Here is a 21,578-nt window from a genome sequence, read left to right on the forward strand (position 1 = left end):
ATTGCTGGGTCATATGGCACTTCTATTTCCAGTTTTTTAAGGAATCTCCACACTGTTTTCCATAGTGGCTGTACTAGTTTGCATTCCCACCAACAGTGTAAGAGGGTTCCCTTTTCTCCACACCCTCTCCAGCATTTATTGCTTGTAGACTTTTGGATAGCAGCCATCCTGGCTGGCGTGTAATGGTACCTCATTGTGGTTTTGATTTGCATTTCTCTGATAATGAGTGATGTTGAGCATCTTTTCATGTGTTTGTTAGCCATCTGTATGTCTTCTTTGGAGAAGTGTCTGTTTAGTTCTTTGGCCCATTTTTTGATTGGGTCATTTATTTTTCTGGAATTGAGCTGCAGGAGTTGCTTGTATATTTTTGAGATTAATCCTTTGTCTGTTTCTTCATTTGCTATTATTTTCTCCCAATCTGAGGGCTGTCTTTTCACCTTACTTATAGTTTCCTTTGTAGTGCAAAAGCTTTTAAGTTTCATTAGGTCCCATTTGTTTAGTTTTGCTTTTATTTCCAATATTCTGGGAGGTGGGTCATAGAGGATCTTGCTTTGATTTATGTCGGAGAGTGTTTTGCCTATGTTCTCCTCTAGGAGTTTTATAGTTTCTGGTCTTACATTTAGATCTTTAATCCATTTTGAGTTTATTTTTGTGTATGGTGTTAGAAAGTGTTCTAGTTTCATTCTTTTACAAGTGGTTGACCAGTTTTCCCAGCACCACTTGTTAAAGAGGTTGTCTTTTTTCCATTGTATATCCTTGCCTCCTTTGTCAAAGATAAGGTGTCCATAGGTTCGTGGATTTATCTCTGGGCTTTCTATTCTGTTCCATTGATCTATATTTCTGTCTTTGTGCCAGTACCATACTGTCTTGATGACTGTGGCTTTGTAGTAGAGTCTGAAGTCAGGCAGGTTGATTCCTCCAGTTCCATAGGAAAAGAAGAAGTAAAACTCTCACTGTTTGCAGATGACATGATCCTCTACATAGAAAACCCTAAAGATTCTACCAGAAAATTACTAGAGCTAATCAATGAATATAGTAAAGTTGCAGGATATAAAATTAACACACAGAAATCCCTTGCATTCCTATATACTAACAATGAAAAAACAGACAGAGAAATTAAGGAAACAATACCATTCACCATTGCAACAAAAAGAATAAAATACTTAGGAGTATATCTACCTAAAGAAACAAAGGACCTATACATAGAAAACTATAAAACACTGATGAAAGAAATCAAAGAGGACACAAACAGATGGAGAAACATACCGTGTTCATGGATTGGAAGAATTAATATTGTCAAAATGGCTATTCTACCCAAAGCAGTCTATAGATTCAATGCAATCCCTATCAAGCTACCAACGGTATTTTTTACAGAACTAGACCAAAGAATTTCACAATTTGTATGGAAATACAAAAAACCTCGAATAGCCAAAGTAATCTGTTTCTTTTTGTTATAGTTTATTTTTTTAGATTTCACATATAGGTGATATCATATAATTGTCTTTCCAACTCTGACTTATTTCACTCAACATAACCTCTAAGTCTATCTATGTTGCTACAAATGGCAAAATATTATTTTTATGACTGAATAGTTATTCCATCTTCTTTATTCATTTATCTGTAGATGGACATTTGTGTTCCTTCCATATCTTGGCAGTTGTAAATAACGTTGCTACGAATACTGGGTGCATGTTCAAATCAGTGTTTTCAAATGAGTGTTTTTGGTTTTTTTCTTTTTGTAAGAATACCCAGAAATGGGACTGCTGGGTCTTATACTAGTATTTTGAGAACCCTCCATACTGTTTTCCACAGTGACTGCACCATTGTGCATCCTTGCTAACAGCTTATAAAGGTTTTCTTTTCTCCATATCCTTGCCAACATTTGTTATTTCTGGTCTTTTTGATGATAGCCATTCTAACAGGTGTAACATAGTATCCCACTTTGGTTTTAATTTGCATTCCCCTGACAGTGAGATTGCTGGTTTTAGAAAAGTCAGAAGAACCAGAGATCAAATTGCCAACATCCACTGGATCATCAAAAAAGTAAGAGAGTTCCTAAAAAAAACATCGATTTCTGCTTTATTGACTATGCCAAAGCCTTTGACTGTGTGGATCACAATAAACTGTGGAAAATTCTTAAAGAGATGGGAATACCAGACCATCTGACTTGTCTCTTGAGAAACCTGTATGCAGGTCAGGAAGCAACAGTTAGAACTGGACATGGGACAACAGACTGGTTCCAAATAGGAAAAGGAGTACCTCAAGGCTGTATATTGTCACCCTGCTTATTTAACTTATATACAGAGTACATCATGAGAAACGCTGGGCTGGAGGAAGCACAAGCTGGAATCAAGATTGCCGGGAGAAATATCAATAACCTCAGATATGCAGATAACACCACCCTTATGGCAGAAAGTGAAGAGGAACTAAAAAGCCTCTTAATAAAAGTGAAGGAGGAGAGTGAAAAAGTTGGCTTAAAGCTCAACATTCAGAAAACAAAGATCATGGCATCTGGTCCCATCACTTCATGGGAAATAGATGGGGAAACAGTGGAAACAGTGTCAGACTTTATTTTGGGGGGGCTCCAAAATCACTGCAGATGGTGACTGCAGCCATGAAATTAAAAGACGCTTACTCCTTGGAAGAAAAGTTATGACCAACCCAGATAGCATATTTAAAAGCAGAGACATTAGTTTGACAACAAAGGTCCATCTAGTCAAGGCTATGGTTTTTCCAGTAGTCATGTATGGATGTGAGAGTTGGACTGCAAAGAAAGCTGAGCACTGAAGAATTGTTGCTTTTGAACTGTGGTGTTGGAGAAAACTCTTGAGAGTCCCTTGGACTGCAAGGAGATCCAACCAGTCCATCCTGAAGGAGATCAGTCCTGGGTGTTCATTGGAAGGACTGATGCTGAGGCTGAAACTCCAATACTTTGGCCACCTCATGTGAAGAACTGACTCATTGGAAAAGACCCTGATGTTGGGAAAGATTGGGGACGGGAGGAGGAGGGGATGACAGAGGATGAGATGGCTGGATGGCATCACCGACTCAATGGACATGGGTTTGGGTGCACTCCAGGAGTTGGTGATGGACAGGGAGGCCTGGCGTGCTGCGGTTCATGGGGTTACAAAGAGACGGATACGACTGAGAGACTGAACTGAATTGACAGTGAGATTGAGCATCTTTTCCTGTGCCTGTTGACCATTTGTATGTATTCTTTGAAAAATATCTATTCAGCTCATTTTTAACCAAGTTGATTGTGTTTTCAATGTTGAGTTGTATGAGTTGTTTAAATATTTTGTATATTAACTCCATTTATATAAAAGTCACATTACTTGCAAAATTTTTTTCCCATTAAGTAAGTTGTCTTTTTGTCAATGGTTTCCTCTTCTGTGCAAAAGCTTTTAAATTTAATTTAGGTTCCATTTGTTTATATTTACTTTTATTTCCTCTGCTTTAGGAAATACACTGAAAAAAATATTGCTACAATTTATATCAAAGACTGCTTGGCTTATGTGTTCTCTTTTAAGAGTTTAATGGCTTCCAGTCTTACCTTTAGGTCTTTAGGTAGATACCATTTTAAATGATTTACTATGTACTAATAATTTTTTCTTTTCAAAATAAGATACTGTAGATGGATCAAGTACTGGTTTAGGAGGTCTGGATTCAGTCCCATTTTTGCATCCATTATGTATTCTTGGGATAATCATATTCCAGTCATTTTCCAATTCAGAAATTGTCATGCTAAGTCAAATTATCTACATATATTATATTTTTTAATTTTTCCAATATTCAGTGAAATAATATATTTTATGTTGCTGAAATTACTATTCAAGTTTAAGTAAATTAGAATTTCAAAACTATATAAATAACCAAATTTTACTAATAAAAAGATTAAAGAATTTTGGATAGCTTTAATAAACTTTTAGAAATATAGATGAAAAAGACTTGCCTAATTACAATATTTAAATTAGTCAACAATACTTAAAATCCCATATTAAATTTCCAGAAACTTTTTTTCAATGTTTATCTGCATTTCAAGGTTCCAGTTTCATTTCTACCTTCCTCTCACCCAAGAGGATCCCCAGGCAGTATAGTGGTAGAGATCCACCTGCCAATGAAGGAGACATGAGAGACGCAGTTTCGATCCCTGGGTTGGGCAGATCCCCTGGAGAAGGAAATGGCAACCCCCTGCAGTATTCTCGCCTGGAAAATTCCATGGACAGAGGAACCTGGTGGGCTATAGTCCATGGGATCTCAAAAGAGTCGGATATAACTAAGCACACATGCACACCCTATCCAAGAGACGTTTGTGAGGTTTTGAGAAAATTAATGCAACTTTCAAGGATGAATCTTTATGGCCCATGGAGAACACTTTAGTTGCAGTGAAAGCACATGTACACTTTAGAATCGATAAACGTTCTTCAAGGCCACACTTGCCTTTAAGAGAGCCATAGTCTTTAAGGTAAGGTTAAATATTTTATTACTTCTATTGTAAGAGCATATTGTTCGAATTATGGTTAATTTATATATGGGGCAGGTGCCCATTAAATTTTTCATGAGATGTAACTACTACGTTTTTATATGCTATGTGAAATTTAAGCCACTACAGAAAATAAAGTCTATGCATGCTAAGATATGTTTAAGGTTTAGTAATCTAAACATATTTTTCAGCATTAAAAATAAATACAATATTTTACAATGAGGAGCTACGGATTTTTTGAGATATAACCTCATAGAAAGTAAGACTAAAAGGGAATAAATGGAAAGAAATAGCAGAGAAATAACATTAAGACCTAGTGGACTTCAGGAAAAGAAAAGAGCAAAATTGACATATATATATTGAGACAAAAATCCCTATATCAATAATTTCATAGGAACGTTGCAATGTTAATTTAAAGGTAGATATTAATAAAACTTTTATCTATGATCCAATTTCATTTTAGCTATTACATTGGATTCTCTTCTAAGCTAATTTTCTTAGCTTTCTGAACTTTAGTTTGCCAGTCTTAAATGCCCTCTGCCCGGGCCATAAAACGAGATCCAGTGGGAAACTCTTGGGATCAATTAAATTAAGTAAACTATATCTATATAGCATATAGAGTTTACCATATGTACTCTCTCTCTCTCTCTCTCTCTCTCTATATATATATATATATATATATAAAGTATTTTATAGTAGCATAAATAATCTTTATATATAATGATCTTAATATAGTAATCATGCTTTTAGTACCATTTTCACTTAAACTAGAAATATGTATGTGTATTACTCAGTACTTGAAATCAAGAAATTGCTGCTCTTGTTAATATTTTATTGTTTAAGAAAATAATTCACGAGAGGCTAAGTGAGTAGCTCTAAGCCTAGGAAGCTGCCTTAAATGATGAAACTCCAAAAAATCCTATGACCAGAAAAGAGACCAGAAGGTGCAAACAGCTGTGCAGAATTACAAGAAAGAAACCAAAGCCTTAGTGGCAGATTGAAAGTCAGCAGCCTGGTGACGAGGGGTTACTGGGGAAATCCTTTAAATAACAGCAGAGGGAGGGAAGTGCTCACATGAATAAAGAAAAGGGAAAAAGAAAGACACCTGCTTGGACCTGTTTTGTTTTGTTTTTTTTAGAGTTGGAAGAACAAAGAGATTTACAAAGGTCACATATTTAATGAGTTGACTGCTTTGATAGTGAAACACAAGTGAGTTGCTAGAATTAGATGTCTTAAAAACTCAAGAGAAGGGTTGTAGCACATGTAGGTGTAAAGACAGATAGTAAAAATGTTTGATGTGTTTAAAAATATGCACTATTGAAATGAATTGCAAAGTCTTATTTAACATAAATCTTCACATTTGAAAGTTGGTCTTTGTTAAGGAATGAAAGTTCATATTTTATCAGTTTATCACACAAGTCATTACAATACTTGGAAAATACAGTACTTGCTTCTAATTTTAGTTTTAAAACCTTTCAGAAAAAACTAGTAACTACTTAAAAACACTAGCACACAAATATACATTCATTGTGGAGAATTCAACACAAAATATATGTAGAATAAAAGAGTTAACTGCTCCTTTTCACTGGTCTTCGATTCCTTTCCCCTCCCTACATAAAGGTAACATGTTTTTAAATGTTTGCAGTATCTTTCTGAATCTACTTCTATGTAGTTTTTTACTGTGTATTTTATGTGACTATATATATACATACAATTTCAAGTTTTATACAATGATTTCATACTATTTATATAGCTCGGCATTTGTTCTGTTTTCATTTATTGTCCTTCATAAATTTCTAAGTCAGTGTATATAATCCACCTCATTCTTTTTAATCTCTGCCTAGACTTCCATAGAATAAATGTATCAAAATATATTCTATCTTCTATTAAAGGATATTTAGGTATCCTCCATATTTTTTTACCATAAGAAGTAAGATTTTACAGATTTATGATGGAACAAATTAAATTTTAATTATTACCCTCAAGCTAATGGCAAAACAACATTGAACGTTTCTTCTTTTTTTTCCCCTTTCAAAACCTTTTATCCTCTGCAAATTCCTACAATTTAACTTTCACTGTCTGACATCAGATCCAAAGAAAATAACTATAGGACTGTAGGAGGAAAGCTTTCAAAATATGTAAATCTTTTCAATAGGCAGACATGTTACAAAATTCCAGTTTCGTTTTAAATATTATGATCCTGATGGGCCATTTTATTAATAGAGTGGCATAGTGGACAGAGAATACATTTAGCATTAAGGCTAAATTTTATTTGAAAGTAGTTCTAATCAGGAATACTCCACATGCTATTTTGTGCCTTAGGGTCCTTGTCTGAGGAGAATAATAACAATATCACTTTCATTTGATACTGGGAGGAATAAACAAGAGATATTCATTACCCAAAGGATGTATTAAATAAATTTAGTGTCTCTTTGCTAAGCGTTGCTGTTCAGTTGCTAAGTGGTGTCCAACTCTTTGCTACCCCAAGACTGCATTACTCCAGCCTTCCGGTTCATCACCATCTCCCAGAGTTTGCTCAAACTCATTTCCATTGAGTCGGTGATGATATCCAATGATCTCATCCTCTGTCCCTCCCTTCTCCTCCTGTCCTCAATCTTTCCCAGTCTCAGGGTGTTTTCCAATGACTTGGCTCTTTGCATCAAGTGACCTAAATATTGGAGCTTCAGCTTCAGCATCAGTCTCTCCAATGAATATTCAGGGTTGATTTCTTTCGGGACTGATGGGTTTGAACTCCTTGCTGTCCAAGGGCCTCACAAGCATCTTCTCCAGCAATACAGTTGAAAGCACCAACTCTTTTTTCATTCACCCTTCTGTAAAGTCCAGCACTCACATCTGTACATGACTACTGGAAAAACAATAGCTTTGACCATGCAGACTTTTGTCAACAAATTGATGTCTCTGCTTTTTCATATGCAGTCTAGTTTTGTCAGAGCTTTTCTTCCAAGGAGCCAGCATCTTTTGATTGCAGCCAGTGACTGCAATCACTATCTGCAGTGATTTTGGGGTCCAAGAATATAAAATATGTCACTGCTTCCATTTTTCCCCCATCTATTAGCCATGAAATGATGGAACCAGATGCCATGATCTTAGGTTTTTGAATGCTTAGTTTAGAGCCAGCTTTTGCACTTTCCTCTTTCACATTCATCATGAGGCTCTTTAGTTCCTCTTCACTTTCTGCCATTAGAATAGTATCATCTGCATATCTGAGATTATTGATATTTCTCCTGGAAATCTTGATTCCAGTTTTTGATTCATCCAGCCCGGCATTTCACATGATGCACTCTACATATAAGTTAAGTAAGCAGGGTGACAAAATACAGCCTTGACGTATTCCTTTCCCAATTTGGAACCAGTCCATTGTTCCATGTCTGGTTCTAACTGTTGCATCTTGACCTGCATACAGGTTTCTCAGGAGGCAGGTAAGATGGTCTGAGATTTCCATCTCTTGAAGAATTTTCCACAGTTTGTTGTGATCCACACAGTCAAAGGCTGTACTGTGTCAATGAAGCCGCAGTAAATGTTTCCCTGGATGTTTTTTTTTTTTTTTTTTTTTTTTTTTTTTATGTTGGCAATTTGGTTTCTGATTCCTCTGCCTTTCCTAAATCCAGCTTGAACGTCTGGAAGTTCTTGGTTCATGTACGGTTGAAGACTAGCTTGAAGGATTTTGAGCATTACTTTGCTAATGTGCGAAATGAGCACAATTGTGTGGTAGTTTGAACATTCTTTGGCATTGCCTTCCTTTAGGATTGGAATGAAAACTGACCTTTTCCAGTCCTGTGGCTATTGCTGATTTCCAAATGTTCTGGCATATTGAGTGCAGCAACATCGTTTTTAACAGTATCATCATTTAGGATTTGAAATAGCTCAGCTGGAATTCTATCATCTCCACTAGCTTTGTTCAGAGTGGTGCTTCCTAAGGCCCACTTGACTTCACACTCCAGGTGTCTGGCTCTAGGTGCGTGATCACACCGCCATGGATAGCCATGCCATCAAGACCATTTCCCTACAATTCTTCCATGTATCTTTGCCACCTCTTCTTAATTTCATCTGTTTCTGTTAGGTTCTTGCCATTTCTACCCTTTTGAGGAAAAGAACATTTGTGTGTGTGTGTGTGTGTGTGTGTGTGTTAGTTCTAAAAGTTCTTGTAGGTCTTCAGAGACTTCTGCATGAGTGGTTGGGGCATAGATTTGGATTACTGTGATATAGAATGGTTACCTTGGAAACAAACCGAGATCATTCTGTCACTTTTGAGATTACACACAAGTACCGCATTTCGGACTCTTGCTGCCTATGAGGTTTACTCCATTCCTTCTAAGGGATGCTTTCCTATAGTAGATAAGATGGTCATGTGAATTAAATTCTCCCATTCCCATCCGTTTTAGTTCACTGATCCCTAAAATGTCGATGTTCATTCTTGCCATCTCCTGTTTGACCACATCCAGTTTACCTTGATTTATTCAATATTGTTCTTTTAGCACTGTTGTTTACTTTCACCACCCAATGCATCCACAAGTGGGTGTCATTTCTGCTTTGGGTCTGCCTCTTCATTCTTTCTGGAGCTATTTCTCTGCTATTCCCCAATAGCATATTGGACACCTACTGACCTGGGAGGCTCATTTTTCAGTGTCAATGTGTTTTTGCCTTTTCATAATTTTCTAATAGGTCTTAAACAAATGCAAAAGAATAATGTTTAACTCTGTTGGTTTAGGGGTGTGTGTGTGACTCTGAGTGTGTGTTTATTTATAGGCCACCACCCCAAAATATTAACATATAAAATGCTTCTGTTAATGCATCCATTATATCCCTTGTCAAGGCACTAGAAATTAAAATGGGAAACTTAACTAAAATTTGTCTGAAGTTGTTTATTTTTTTTCCCCCTCAATATATGGATCAGTCAAATAAGTACTTTGACCACTTACTGTCTTAACTATGAAAATCAGTGCTAGATTGTCAACAAATGTGTGTGTGTCAATGAATGGTTTTCAAAGTGTGGTTCCCAGACCAGCAGAAACCCCTGGAATGTTATTGGAAATGCAAATTAAGCTTCATCCTAAATCTACTGAATCAGAAAACTTAGGCGCTGAGCATAGCAACACTTTCAGTGAGTCCTGAGGGATTCTGATCCATGTTCAAAACGGAGAAAGACCATGGTATACCTTTAAAGTCTAATTACCAAAATGTGAGTGTTATTTCACTATTTATACCTTTACAAATGATGTACATCCAAACAGTACATTCCAGCATGTCAAGTGAAATTAAGATTATTATGACAGAAAACTCAAAGTAGTGACACACGTTTTGTCTTTTGCCAAGTTTTGCTCCAGATTAGTCAGCTTACCTGTGCTGCCTTTTATCCAGGTTTCAGAAATGACATTCCTACTAAGTATTTTAAGATGCTCATCAAGTAGTTGAGAGGTTAAATCTGGAATTGTTTTCAGCATCTTCCACACAATGTTGTGTTCAGATGGAGTCCTATGAATGGGCCTTAAAATAAAAAAGATTGCATATTAAGAGACTATAGCATAGATGCAAAGAAACAGACAGAGCAAAAAATCCTTGATTTTTGAATTTCCAAATTTGTTTATTCTTGTTTTTAAAATGGTTGCTCAAGAATAAGTGATGGTGTTCTCTTTTGCCTTAATAATATTTAAGACATATGTGTCTCCTTTCAAGATAAAGATGCACCTCCATGAAACTTTAAACTTTAGGGTATTAAAGCTTAATTTACATATTTATGTAAATTTACATATTTAATAGAAAACTCAGTGCTTCAGTTTTAAGATTATATCTCTCATTATTAGTTATTATAATAACAATACCTTTTTAGACAGTAAAATGATTGATGTTTTAGCTATTATTTATTTTGTATTTTTAAAATACTATTACAGTCACAGCAAATGAATCTGTAATTTAACATTTGAGAATATAAATGTTAACTTGAAAGATGCATGTGTAATTTTAAATAAAACACAGTTATCCTATGATAGATGATATTTATTTACTTTTCATTCAGTTCAGTTGCTCAGTCATATCCAACTCTCTCCAACCCCATGGACTGCAGCACTCCAGGCTTCCCTGTCCTTTATTGTCTCCCTGAGTTTGCTCAAATTCACATTCATTGAGTCAATGATACCATCCAACCATTTCATCCTCTATCACCCCCTTCTCCTCCTGCCTTCAATCTTTCCCAGCATCAGGGTCTTTTCCAATGAGTCACTTCTTTGCATCAGGTGGTCAAAGTATTGGAGCTTCAGTTTCAGCATAACTCCTTCCAATGAATATTCAGGACTGATCCCCTTTAGGATGGACTGGTTGGATCTCCTTGCAGTCCAAGGGACTCTCAAGAGTCTTCTACAACACCACAGTTCAAAAGCATTAATTCTTCAGTGCTCAGCTTTCTTTATAGTCCAACTCTCACATCCACACATGAGTACTGGAAAAGCCACAGCTTTGACTGTACCTTTGTAGGTAAAGTAATGTCTCTGCTTTTTACTATATTGTTTAGATTTGTCATAGCTTTTCTTCCAAGGAGCAAGCGTCATTTAATTTCATGGCTGCAGTCACCATCTGCAGAGATTTTGGAGCCAAAGGAAATAAAGTCTGTCACTGTTTCCATTATTTCACCATCTATTTGCCATGAAGTGATGGGACTGGATGCCATGCTCTTCATTTTTTGAATGTTGAGTCTTAAGCCATTTTTTCACTCTCCTTTTTCATTTTCATCAAGAGGCTTTTTTGTTCTTCTTCACTTTCTGCCATAAGGGTGGTGTCATCTGCATATCTGAGGTTATTGATATTTCTCCCGGCAATCTTGATTCCAGCTTGTGCTTCTTCCAGCCCAGCATTTCTCATGATGTACTCTGCATATAAGTTAAATAAGCAGGGTGACAATATACAGCTTTGACGTACTCCTTTTCCTATTTGGAACCAGTCTGTTGTTCCATGTCCAGTTCTAACTGTTGCTTCCTGACCTGCATACAGATTTCTCAGGAGGCAAGTAAGGTGGTCTGGTATTCCCATCTCTTTAAGAAATATTCTTAAGAAATAGTTTTCAGTTAACTAGCACCCCCTTTTAACATCATTTAAAACTGTGTACTTCAGATGCAATAATAAAGAATCAGTATTCAGAAATGGCATGATATTATAACCAAATCCTGAAATAAATATCATTGATTAGCAATCAAACAGAGATTACAAGGAAATAACATCACAGATTTTAAAAACAGACATACATTTTTAGTGTTAAAACGTTTGATACGGTAATTGCCTGTAATAATTTGAAAGATAGACCAAGTGCCTAGGAAATCTGCATCTTCTCAGATAATAGTTGGGAAAAGACAGAAAGTTACTGGGTTTTGTTTGCTCAGAGTTAGTTATATTATAATAATTCACACAGCCATGAATTATTACCTGGGTAAAATTGACCAGTTATCAAGCTAATGAAAAGGATTAAAGAAGATTCAGAAATGAACTGTGTTGTTAGATATATATAGTAGCCACATCTACCAATACGGATGAGTAGCTTAATGCTTTTCATCAAATTGGAAAGATTTGGCTATTCTGTCTTCAAATAGTCTCTCTCTTTGATCTGTTCTCTCCCTCTGGAATTCTCATTGTGTTGATTCTAGTATACTTGGTGGTGTCTCATGGGTCTCTGAGGCACTGTTCATTCTTTTCATGCTTATTTTTTCTGTTCTTTTGACTGTATCATCTTACTATATACATCTTCTTGAAATTTATCAAACTTTTCTTCTGCCAGAACTAATCTATTCCTGAACCCTTATAGTGAAGTTTTTATTTGTTACTGTACTTTTTAACTCCATAATCTCTATTTGCATCTTTTATGTAATTTCTTTTATTGATATCTATGTGGTGAGACATTATTATTCTCATGAGTGGGTGAAAGTGTTAGTCACTCAGTTGTGTCCAACTCTTTGCAATCCCTTGGACTGTAGACTGCCAGACTCCTCTGTCCATGGAATTCTCCAGGGAAAAATACTGCAGTGAGTTGTGATCTCCTCCTCCAGGGAGTCTTCCCAACCCAGGGAATGAATCCGGGTCTCCTGAATTGCAGGCGGACCCTTTAATGTCTACGCCACCAGGGTGTATGCCCTCCGTGTGCATGCTTAGTCACTCAGTCATTTCCAACTCTTTGCGATCCCATGGACTGTAGCCCACCAGGCTCCTCTCTCTATGGGTATTCCCCAGGCAAGAATACTGGAGTGGGTTGCATGCCCTCCTCCAGGGGATCTTCCCAACCCAGGAATTGAACCCAGGTCTCCTGCACTGCAGGTGAATTCTTTACCATCAGAACCATAGTGTACAGCTAACTCTCTGTTCATTTCACTTATTCATCTAATACTTATTTGGAGATTTTCTTAAATGCCTGAACCATTAAGTCACCCAGCTTTTACCAATGGGCAGGCTGTTTTCATGTTCTACTTTAATTCATTAGATACAGTTTACTTTATTTCTTTGAACCTCTTCATAATGGTAGATTTAAAATCTTTGTCTACTAAGTCTAACATTTGAACCTTCTAAAGGCATTGTTTGTTCTTGGCTGATTTTTTTCCCTACAAATGGGAGACACTTTGTTATCTCTTTGCATATCTCATAATTTTTGTTTAAAATTGAACAGTTCGGATAATGTAGCAAATCTGGAAATAAATTTTCCCCTCCTTTCCAGGGCCAAATAGCAGCAAAACCTTATGAATGTGGCTTTTCCAGGACACTGCTAGACAAACAGTGTAGCAGTGATCTGGGTGCGGGTTTTTAAGGTGCTTCTGAACAATCTGTCCTTCTAGAAGTTTCAAGGCTGCCAGTTTTTAAGACTATCACAGAATTGGAGATAGAAGGATTAAAATAGGTCAAGATAAAAAGCTACAAACTATGCTGTTTTTCTTGAATAAATGCTCCTCATTTTGTTGCATGCATTTGATTAATTTCAGAGTTCTGAAAAAGAAAAATTATTTTGACAGTCTTTGCCAGTATTTCATTGCTTGTATAGGAGCAGACATACAGAGGTCCTCAGTTTGCACTTCTAGGAGGCCTGTACTCCGTGCTGAACCTTAAATTCTCTGATGGATAGCAACACCCCTAATTTCCTCCCACAGCACAAAGTCAGCATAGATTTCACTTAATGACAAGCAGTAGGAAGTACATGTGGATCTTGTGGGTGGGACAGTCAAAAACATTTGTAAAATCATATTACTAACAGAAGACATTACAAGAAATAAAGTTTAAAAGTCTGGAGGTCATCCTAAAATTATAACTATTAGTTTGATTTAAAAAAAAAAAAAAAAAAAGAATGGGCTTATAATTTACATACTCTGACTGAAAATGCAAAACCATTTCTTATGTTCAAGTAACATAATCTTACTCTGGAAATCCTATTCCTATAAATAGTATTTATATATTCCTAATTTTCAGTTTAATTCTGTCTTTCCTACTCAAGCACTCAAGAATTTTCAAATATTTGGAGTATCCTGCTTGGAAAATGAGAAACAAGAGAGGGGCTGTAACTCACCTCCAGGCTCCTATCACCTCCACATTTGTCTCACTTGGGCACCCCCATGGGCACGTGTCTTCAGGGTGTCTGAGGCTATGCCCTGACAAATGATGAAATGCCCCCAACATTTTTCAATGTAGTCTAACACACACCCTGGTGTTTACTATCCTTGAAATGTTGCACTAAGGCATTCAGTTCTGAAAATCTGACCTTCGCTTCCTCTCTCTAAATTGGACTTTTTCTCTTTCAACCTCTACATTTCCTGCCTGGAAGGAACTTTTACACACATCATACTCACTCCTTCTTACATCTTCCTGATCCACTCTTTTTTTTTTTTTTTTTTTTTTAGGTTGATCCACTCTTAATGTAGAAAAATTTCAGTGAAAGAAACCAGACTAACAAAAAGCAGACATCCATATATTGAGAGATACTTCAAAAACTATAGTGTTCAAACTAGTACCAATAAATAAGCAAAGCAAAGTCACTCAGTCGTGTCCGACTCTTTGCAACCTGTGGACTGTAGCCCACCAGGCTCCTCAGTCCAGGGAATTCTCCAGGCAAGAATACTGGAGTGGGTTGCCATTTCCTTCTCCAGGGAACCTTCCCAACCCAGGGATCGAACCCAGGTCTCCTGCATCGCAGGCAGATGCTTTACCGTCTGAGCCACCTAAGGAGTCGTTTAATACTGTCTTTCTTATCATTATCATCATTACGAATTATCAGGCCACTTGCAGTCATATTAAAAAAAGGTTATTCCCTTTGCATGTTCATTTACTCACTTTTTCTATTTCTAGCCCCAATTCCAGCTGGTGACAAAAAGGAACATCTTAATATATTCCCAGTATTTCAGGCATTGCAGTTGGAAACAAAATAATGATATGATTTCTCTTCCATGCCTTTCTCTCCTGGTGATCATCTCAAACTTTGGAACTTATAAAGAGCCATGACAAGCAGGCCTGTGGCTTCTGATCACCAGCACCTGCATGCATTGGCGTCTGCTGAATTCTGTTATGTGTAGTCATTGGCATTCACACTACTGTTCCCCGAGCCTTTATTTGTTTCAAGTTATAGGCACACACCATCTATACTGTGTAAAACTCTAGCTAACCTGTTGACTTTTTCACTCTCCACTAATCTATCATCCTTCTTGCTGGTGAGAAGAGTTTGATCATTTTAGAAAACATTATGTGGCTGTGGGAAAGTGTTCAGTATTCTCTTAAGGTCTCTATACTCCTAACACTAATTTACTTAGATGTGTAGATGAAATGGAGCTTCTGCGTTTTTTTTCTTCATAATCTAGCTTTCCTAATAATCCCTAATTTACTAGATTGAAGAGTAAAATAAACAAAAAATTCTTGCACTTGTCTCTTATCAATACGACATCTTCTAGTCAATTTAAATACTGAGATGACATAAAGTTTAACTTCCAACACTGGCAGACTCATGTGGCCTTTTTAAAAAGATTTAGACTCTTTCATAAAAGTGCTTGTCTTCCATTGTTACCGCACTCACAACTCTTCTCCCCAAGAAGGGATTCAAACGTATAAGAGGATTGACTGGGTCCTTGCAGCAGTGGCTAGGAAAGCAGTCAGACTCCACGTGCAGAAAATCTTGTTGAAGAAATATTATAACTTATATTAAAAGACACATAAATAGAGCCATTTAACTTGAGTAGGATGCTTGCCAATAAAATTGTAGTAAATCAGAACATGCAGGTGCAAGTAAATGGAGAGAACGGCGGTGGAAAATGCTATAAGAAGCAATATTTAAACTAAAAAAGAGGTTTACTTCCTTAAGGACACATAGTTAAGGATGATTAAAAAGAAATTGAAATTCTAAAATATGCTAAGTGAAGAACAAATCATTCTAACACACAATTACACACACATGCACATAACAAAACTTGCAAAATATTTCTTGGAATCAGAATTCAGGAGGAATGCTGATTGCAAGAAAAATTTATTGAGGAAGAGTTGCCAGAAGGCCCATGAAGTTCTCTAAAATTGAAAGCAAACTTCAGAGGGGCTGATTAACTTTTTCTTCTCAGTGACTTATAAACATCAAAGAAAATATCTTTAGGTCCTGTCATAAAACAATTAATTTTTAATTGGAAATGAAGATATTTGTTGGATAGAACTGATTCATATAGTTAAAGAGCTGTCAAATTAAAGAGGGATTGAGATTATTCTGTCAGCCAATTTGAGTAAAAGCTATAAAGAAATCATGTTTTCTAATTAAAAGTACAATTAAAAATATTAAAAACAATGAAACAGATCCTTGGGAATGTATGGAAAAATTCAAATATTTAGCTCCTTATCAAATCCTCCTGTTGTCTGAGTGCATATTTTCTTTCAATAATGATTGAAAATATCCAACCAAACAGAAAGCATTAGGGAGCTAAGCCTTCTGTACTGTGGGAAACTTGGTATTCCTTCAATATCCCTGAGAATTTGGGGGAAGCTTATGTTTCCTCAAGTTGCTTATTATTGTTATCCCATTTTCACTGAATATTTAAGCTCTGGTCTGGACAGCAGAATTTGCTGTGGTCAGTATTACTTTGTTTACTTTTAAATAACGTCTTATTACCACATATGAGCTTCAGATCATATGGAGAACAGATTACCAATTGTTTTCAATTTTTAATATTTTTACTAATGCTCTCAAGTGGTTTTATATATATATGGATGGGATGAGGCTGCCCAGGTGGCGCCCCAGTGATAAACAGCCTGCCTGCCAATGCAGGAGACATAAGAGACACTGGTGCAAAGGGTTGGGAAGATCCCTTGGAGTAGGAAATAGCAACCCGCTCCAGTATCCTTGCCTGGAGAATCCCATGGACAGAAGAGTCTGGCAGGCTGCAGCCCATAGGATTGCAGAGTCAGACACAGCTGAAGCGACTTAGCATGCACACAGGATTGGACAAGAGCAATGGTGTTCAGACACACACAGTCACAGAACACTTTGTTCAAACTAAATCTTACACAGACTTGTATATAAATAAAAGCAGACTTTCACTAGTTTAGTGAACGGGAGGCTAGGTGAGTTTCCAAACTAGATCCAATTCTCCTCCTTCACATCTGAAGGAGCAGTGAGAGATTCACAGAGCCAATGTAAAATTACACAAAATCCAAGGTTCCTTTCAACATAAATGATCTATTATTTTATTTAGTTGATTGCCCACCATTCTAAAATTCTTTATATTTTCACAAATTACAAGGAACTATATTTCCTAAATTCAATCTCCTCCTTTTAAAATAAGAAAATTTAAAAAAAGAAAATTGAGGCTTACATATGTTAGGCAATTTGTTCAAAGTCACACAGATAAGAAACTATAGAGTCAGAATTTTATCCCAGTAGTCTCACTCTGGATTCTTGGTTCCCATTCACAGCTAAAACTTCACCATAGTTGTTTTCTTTTTTTTTTTTTTTTTTGAGTTATTGGGTAATTGAGTTAGGGCAGGGACTATTCCAGGTTTTATTGAGCATGACAAATTATAAAGCATAAATTTATAAATTACAAAATTGGAACAAATGTATTTATTTAGAAAGGGAAGCTTTTTCCTTAGTCCATAAGGATTTAAACTAACGACATAAACCTAGGACTAAACTAAGATCATGGCATCTGGTCCCATCACTTCACAGCAAATAGATGGGGAAGCAATGGAGACAGTGACAGACTTTACCTTTTTGGGCTCCAAAATCACTGCAGATGGTGACCGCAACCACAAAATTAAAAGACGCTTGCTCCTTGGAAGAAAAGTTATGACCAAGCTAGACAGCATATTAAAAAGCAGAGACATTACTTTGCTAACAAAGGTCCGTCTAGTCAAAGCTATGGTTTTTCCAGTAGTCATGTATGGATGTGAGAGTTGGACTATAAAGAAAGCTGAGCGCAGAAGAATTGATGCTTTTGTTCTGTGGTGCTGGAGAAGACTCGTGGACTGCAAGGAGATCCAACTATTCCATCCTAAAGGAAATCAGCCCTGAATATTCATTGGAAAAACTGATGCTGAAGCTGAAACTTCAATACTTTGGCCACCTGATGTGAAGAACTGACTCACTGGAAAAGACCCTGATGCTGGGGAAGATTGAAGGCAGGAGGAGAAGGGGAACGACAGAGGATGAGATGGTTGGATGGCATCACCGACTCAATGGACATGAGTCTGAATAAGCTCTAAGAGTTGGTGATGGACAGAGAAGCCTGGTGTGCTGCAGTCCATGGGGTTGCAAAGAGTTGGACACAACTGAGCAAATAAACTGAACTGAGGAAGGGAAACAAGGACAGTAAATTACAAAGTTTTAAAAGCTAGACAATTTCAAACATCATCAAATTCAGAAAAATAGTACAGAGTTTTTTAACTAGTTGTATAAGTACATCTAGATAGTGGAGGACAGAGGAGCCTGGGGTGCTGCAGTCCACGGGGCCACAAAGAGTCGGACATGACTTGGAAACTGAACAGCAACAAAATCTATTATATTTGCTATTCTAAAATTTTTACTACATTTCTTACACTTTTTCTTTTACCTCTTTGTATGATACCAATTTTAAGTCATTTATATTGAAAGAATAAATTCTCTTGAGCTTGGTGAGTAAAAATTTTTAAATTTATTCTCAATCACTTAGAAATGTTTCTTTTTTAAACTTTAGAATTCCTGTCAAATTTGGGAATATCTAAACCCACATTTGTTTCACGCATGAGCCTTAAAATGTGAAAAGCTTTTCCATGGATTCAATTCTCTCCTGATGCATTTCCAAGTATGTACCATTTGACTGCTCACGTGTTTCTGTTACCAGGTTGCCATATAGTGATGGTTAATTCTGACCCAGTCAAGATGCTATTGGGTCCTCTCAGTGAGTGATAGGGTTAATGCTGACAGTCATTCATACACTAGAACAGTGAGCAGTAATAACTTGCATGTACAACAATGACTGAGAATCAAAAATTATATCCCACTAGACCAAAATGAAATGTATCTTTAACTCAATTCTCCCTAAACTGGATCCACAAAACAACAGAAGCCACTCCAGTGCCAGGCGTCATGAATGTCAAGCAAAGAAAACAAAGTTGGCAGGCTAAGAGGAAACAAGTGATTAAAGTTAAAATATCCTACTTTTGTGAATTTTACAGAAACTTATGACCATGTGAATACATTTCTAAGGCCTCTCCCAGGGCTGTGGAAGGAACCTATGCTGATCAAATGACAGGCCTAAAACTTGAGCTTCATTACCTTCAGGGTAAATCTACCTGTGGCTTAAGGTCTAGTTATTAAGCAAAAGAAACAATAAGAAGAAAATAGCACCAATAATCAGACTGGATTAAAAAGTGAAGGCTTTGAATCTGGAGTGAAAAGAGGTAGAATTTTTTTAAGGCATGAAGGAGGAACACAGAGCAAAATAAAGGTATTAGTCTGACTAAAAGACCATGGAGAAATTTGCTCAGGTTTACAATTTGTAAAAAAAAAAAAAAAAGTTAACATTATAGTGTGGATTATCAGCTGGGAGTAGAATACCAGCGAGTCTATTCCATTTGATTATATCTGTCCCTAGAGTCCCCATACCTGGTGCATCAAGCCAGAGGATTTCCTCAAGGAACCCAAAAACTTGCTGCAATGTGATGGCATTATGTTTGGAAATACAAAAACATTTTCAGCTAAAATTCCTGGGTTTTAGCAAGAATATAACATTTGATCCAATGTTCTGTGAACCACAGATTATTGGGATAAAAAAATATCCAGCTGAAAAGGTCACTTTAATTAAAGGATGCACACACTCATACCCTTGGGCCTCTTTACTAATTTTAAAGGCATTATTTGTCAAAGGAACAAAATTATCTAAAACAGTTAAAAATGTGATTTTCCCCAAATGTCATTTATTTTTCTCCATTTTCCATTTATGCTTTCAACTAACCCAGTATAAAATTATTTTCATGGAATCTAGTGTGTACCGGAATTTTTCTTGAATCAATGATTATTAATATGCACATCACCTTCTGTCTGACTTCTCATTTGAATTGCCTAATCAGTTAAGGATGAATGAACAGAATAACAATTTATTTTATTTGATCATCCAAATTCAGGTGACAAGGGTTGATCATTATCAGTTTTTCCAGAAAGTGGGTTTGGTCAGTCATGAAATGCAGACACCAGTCACAGGATGGTTTGGGCTTTCTTTGCTATTCTTATACACTGTTGAAAATTAAAAGATCAGTGACAGCAACTTTAACTCTTCTTTTCAAGCTTAAAATGTATACATTATAGAAAATAGATAATTTTTTTAAATGTCTCTTCTTTTTGTCTGGAGAGGATGAGTTGTGATTTTCCTCGTGGTGCGAAAAAAATCAAAAGATATGTACCTCCAAGATAAAATAACAGATTTCCTATCATTTCTCAGGGATGTGATTAAAGAATATGCTAAATTAGCCTGCTGATTGAAAAAATTTAGGAGAAGCGGGTCATAAAACAAGTTTCAAAGAACTTAATTTATATTTCCTTAGGAATCCAACACCAATTTAGAGAATTCTGAGATCCTTCAGGAAAGGTGCCTCATCAAAGAACATTTCTTTAACATCTTTCATAGACTTGGTTCCTAAGACCTGAGTGGTTAGCAGTAGCCACACAAAAAGTAAGTAATAAGTAAGATCTCAAAATATTTCAAAAGTCACCTATAATCTCACTTCCTAAACATGCTCAGGTTCAATAAATAAGATAACCATGGATTACCAAAATACACAGAGGTTTAGAATTTAGAGGTTTAGAACATTTCCCTGGAGAAGTAAATGGAAACCCACTCCAGTATTTTTGCCTGGAGAATCCCATGGACAGAGGAGCCTGGGGGACTATAGTCCATAAGGTTGCACAGAGTCAGACACGACTGAATTGACTTAGCACACATCTTTTGTCCTTACACGTTTGAAAGAGCTGCGAAACAAAATTGATGTGATGGATTTCTCTGTAAGAGAGACTGACAAGCAATTTTGTCAGGAATCTTAATTATTCTCAACTTAATCATCTTACTTCTCTTCTTTTGCTCAGAGGAATGTAATGACTACATGTTAAAATAAGAAGGCAAACAGTAGCTTCCACCCATATTTGGATTTTTTTTTTTTTTTGTCAGCTAAAAAAAGCGCCTATTATCTGATCATTCATTCATTTTTTATTCAGCAAATAGTTCTGTGCAATGGTTGATTTTTAGATATTATTCTAAATATTAACACTTTTGCTATTCTTTAGTCACTATGTCATCTCTTGTAACTCCATGGGCTATGTCCCACAGGTTCCTCTGTCTTCAGGATTTCCCAGGCAAGAATACTGGAGTGGGTTGCCGTTTCCGTCTCCAGGAGATTTTCTTGATTCAGGGATCGAACTCATGGTTCCTGCATTGGCAGGCATATTCCTCACCACTAAGTCACCAGAGAAGCCCAAATATTGGCATCACACAACAAAGAAAAAGACAAATATGTTCCTTATCTTTCACAACATAAAATACAGTAGAGAAGTCAGATATTAAAAGAAACTTATGATTGTGGAGTGTAGGCTTCCTCTGTGGCTAAGACAGTAGAGAATCCA

The 21,578-nt window shown here is 36.4% G+C and overlaps 1 protein-coding gene across 1 annotated transcript in view; it reads right to left on the minus strand.

Annotated features, from left to right (window-relative positions):
- The window catches only part of CNBD1 (cyclic nucleotide binding domain containing 1), a 384,488-nt gene that overhangs the window by 134,576 nt on the left and 228,334 nt on the right, over positions 1-21,578 (minus strand). Inside the window, exon 6 of the mRNA XM_061122766.1 lies at positions 9,843-9,988. Coding sequence (XP_060978749.1) covers positions 9,843-9,988 — 146 coding nt within the window. The remainder of the gene's footprint in view (positions 1-9,842; positions 9,989-21,578) is intronic.

The sequence above is a fragment of the Dama dama genome, chromosome 21 (genome assembly GCF_033118175.1).
Source record: "Dama dama isolate Ldn47 chromosome 21, ASM3311817v1, whole genome shotgun sequence".
In the NCBI taxonomy this organism is placed as follows: domain Eukaryota; kingdom Metazoa; phylum Chordata; class Mammalia; order Artiodactyla; family Cervidae; genus Dama; species Dama dama.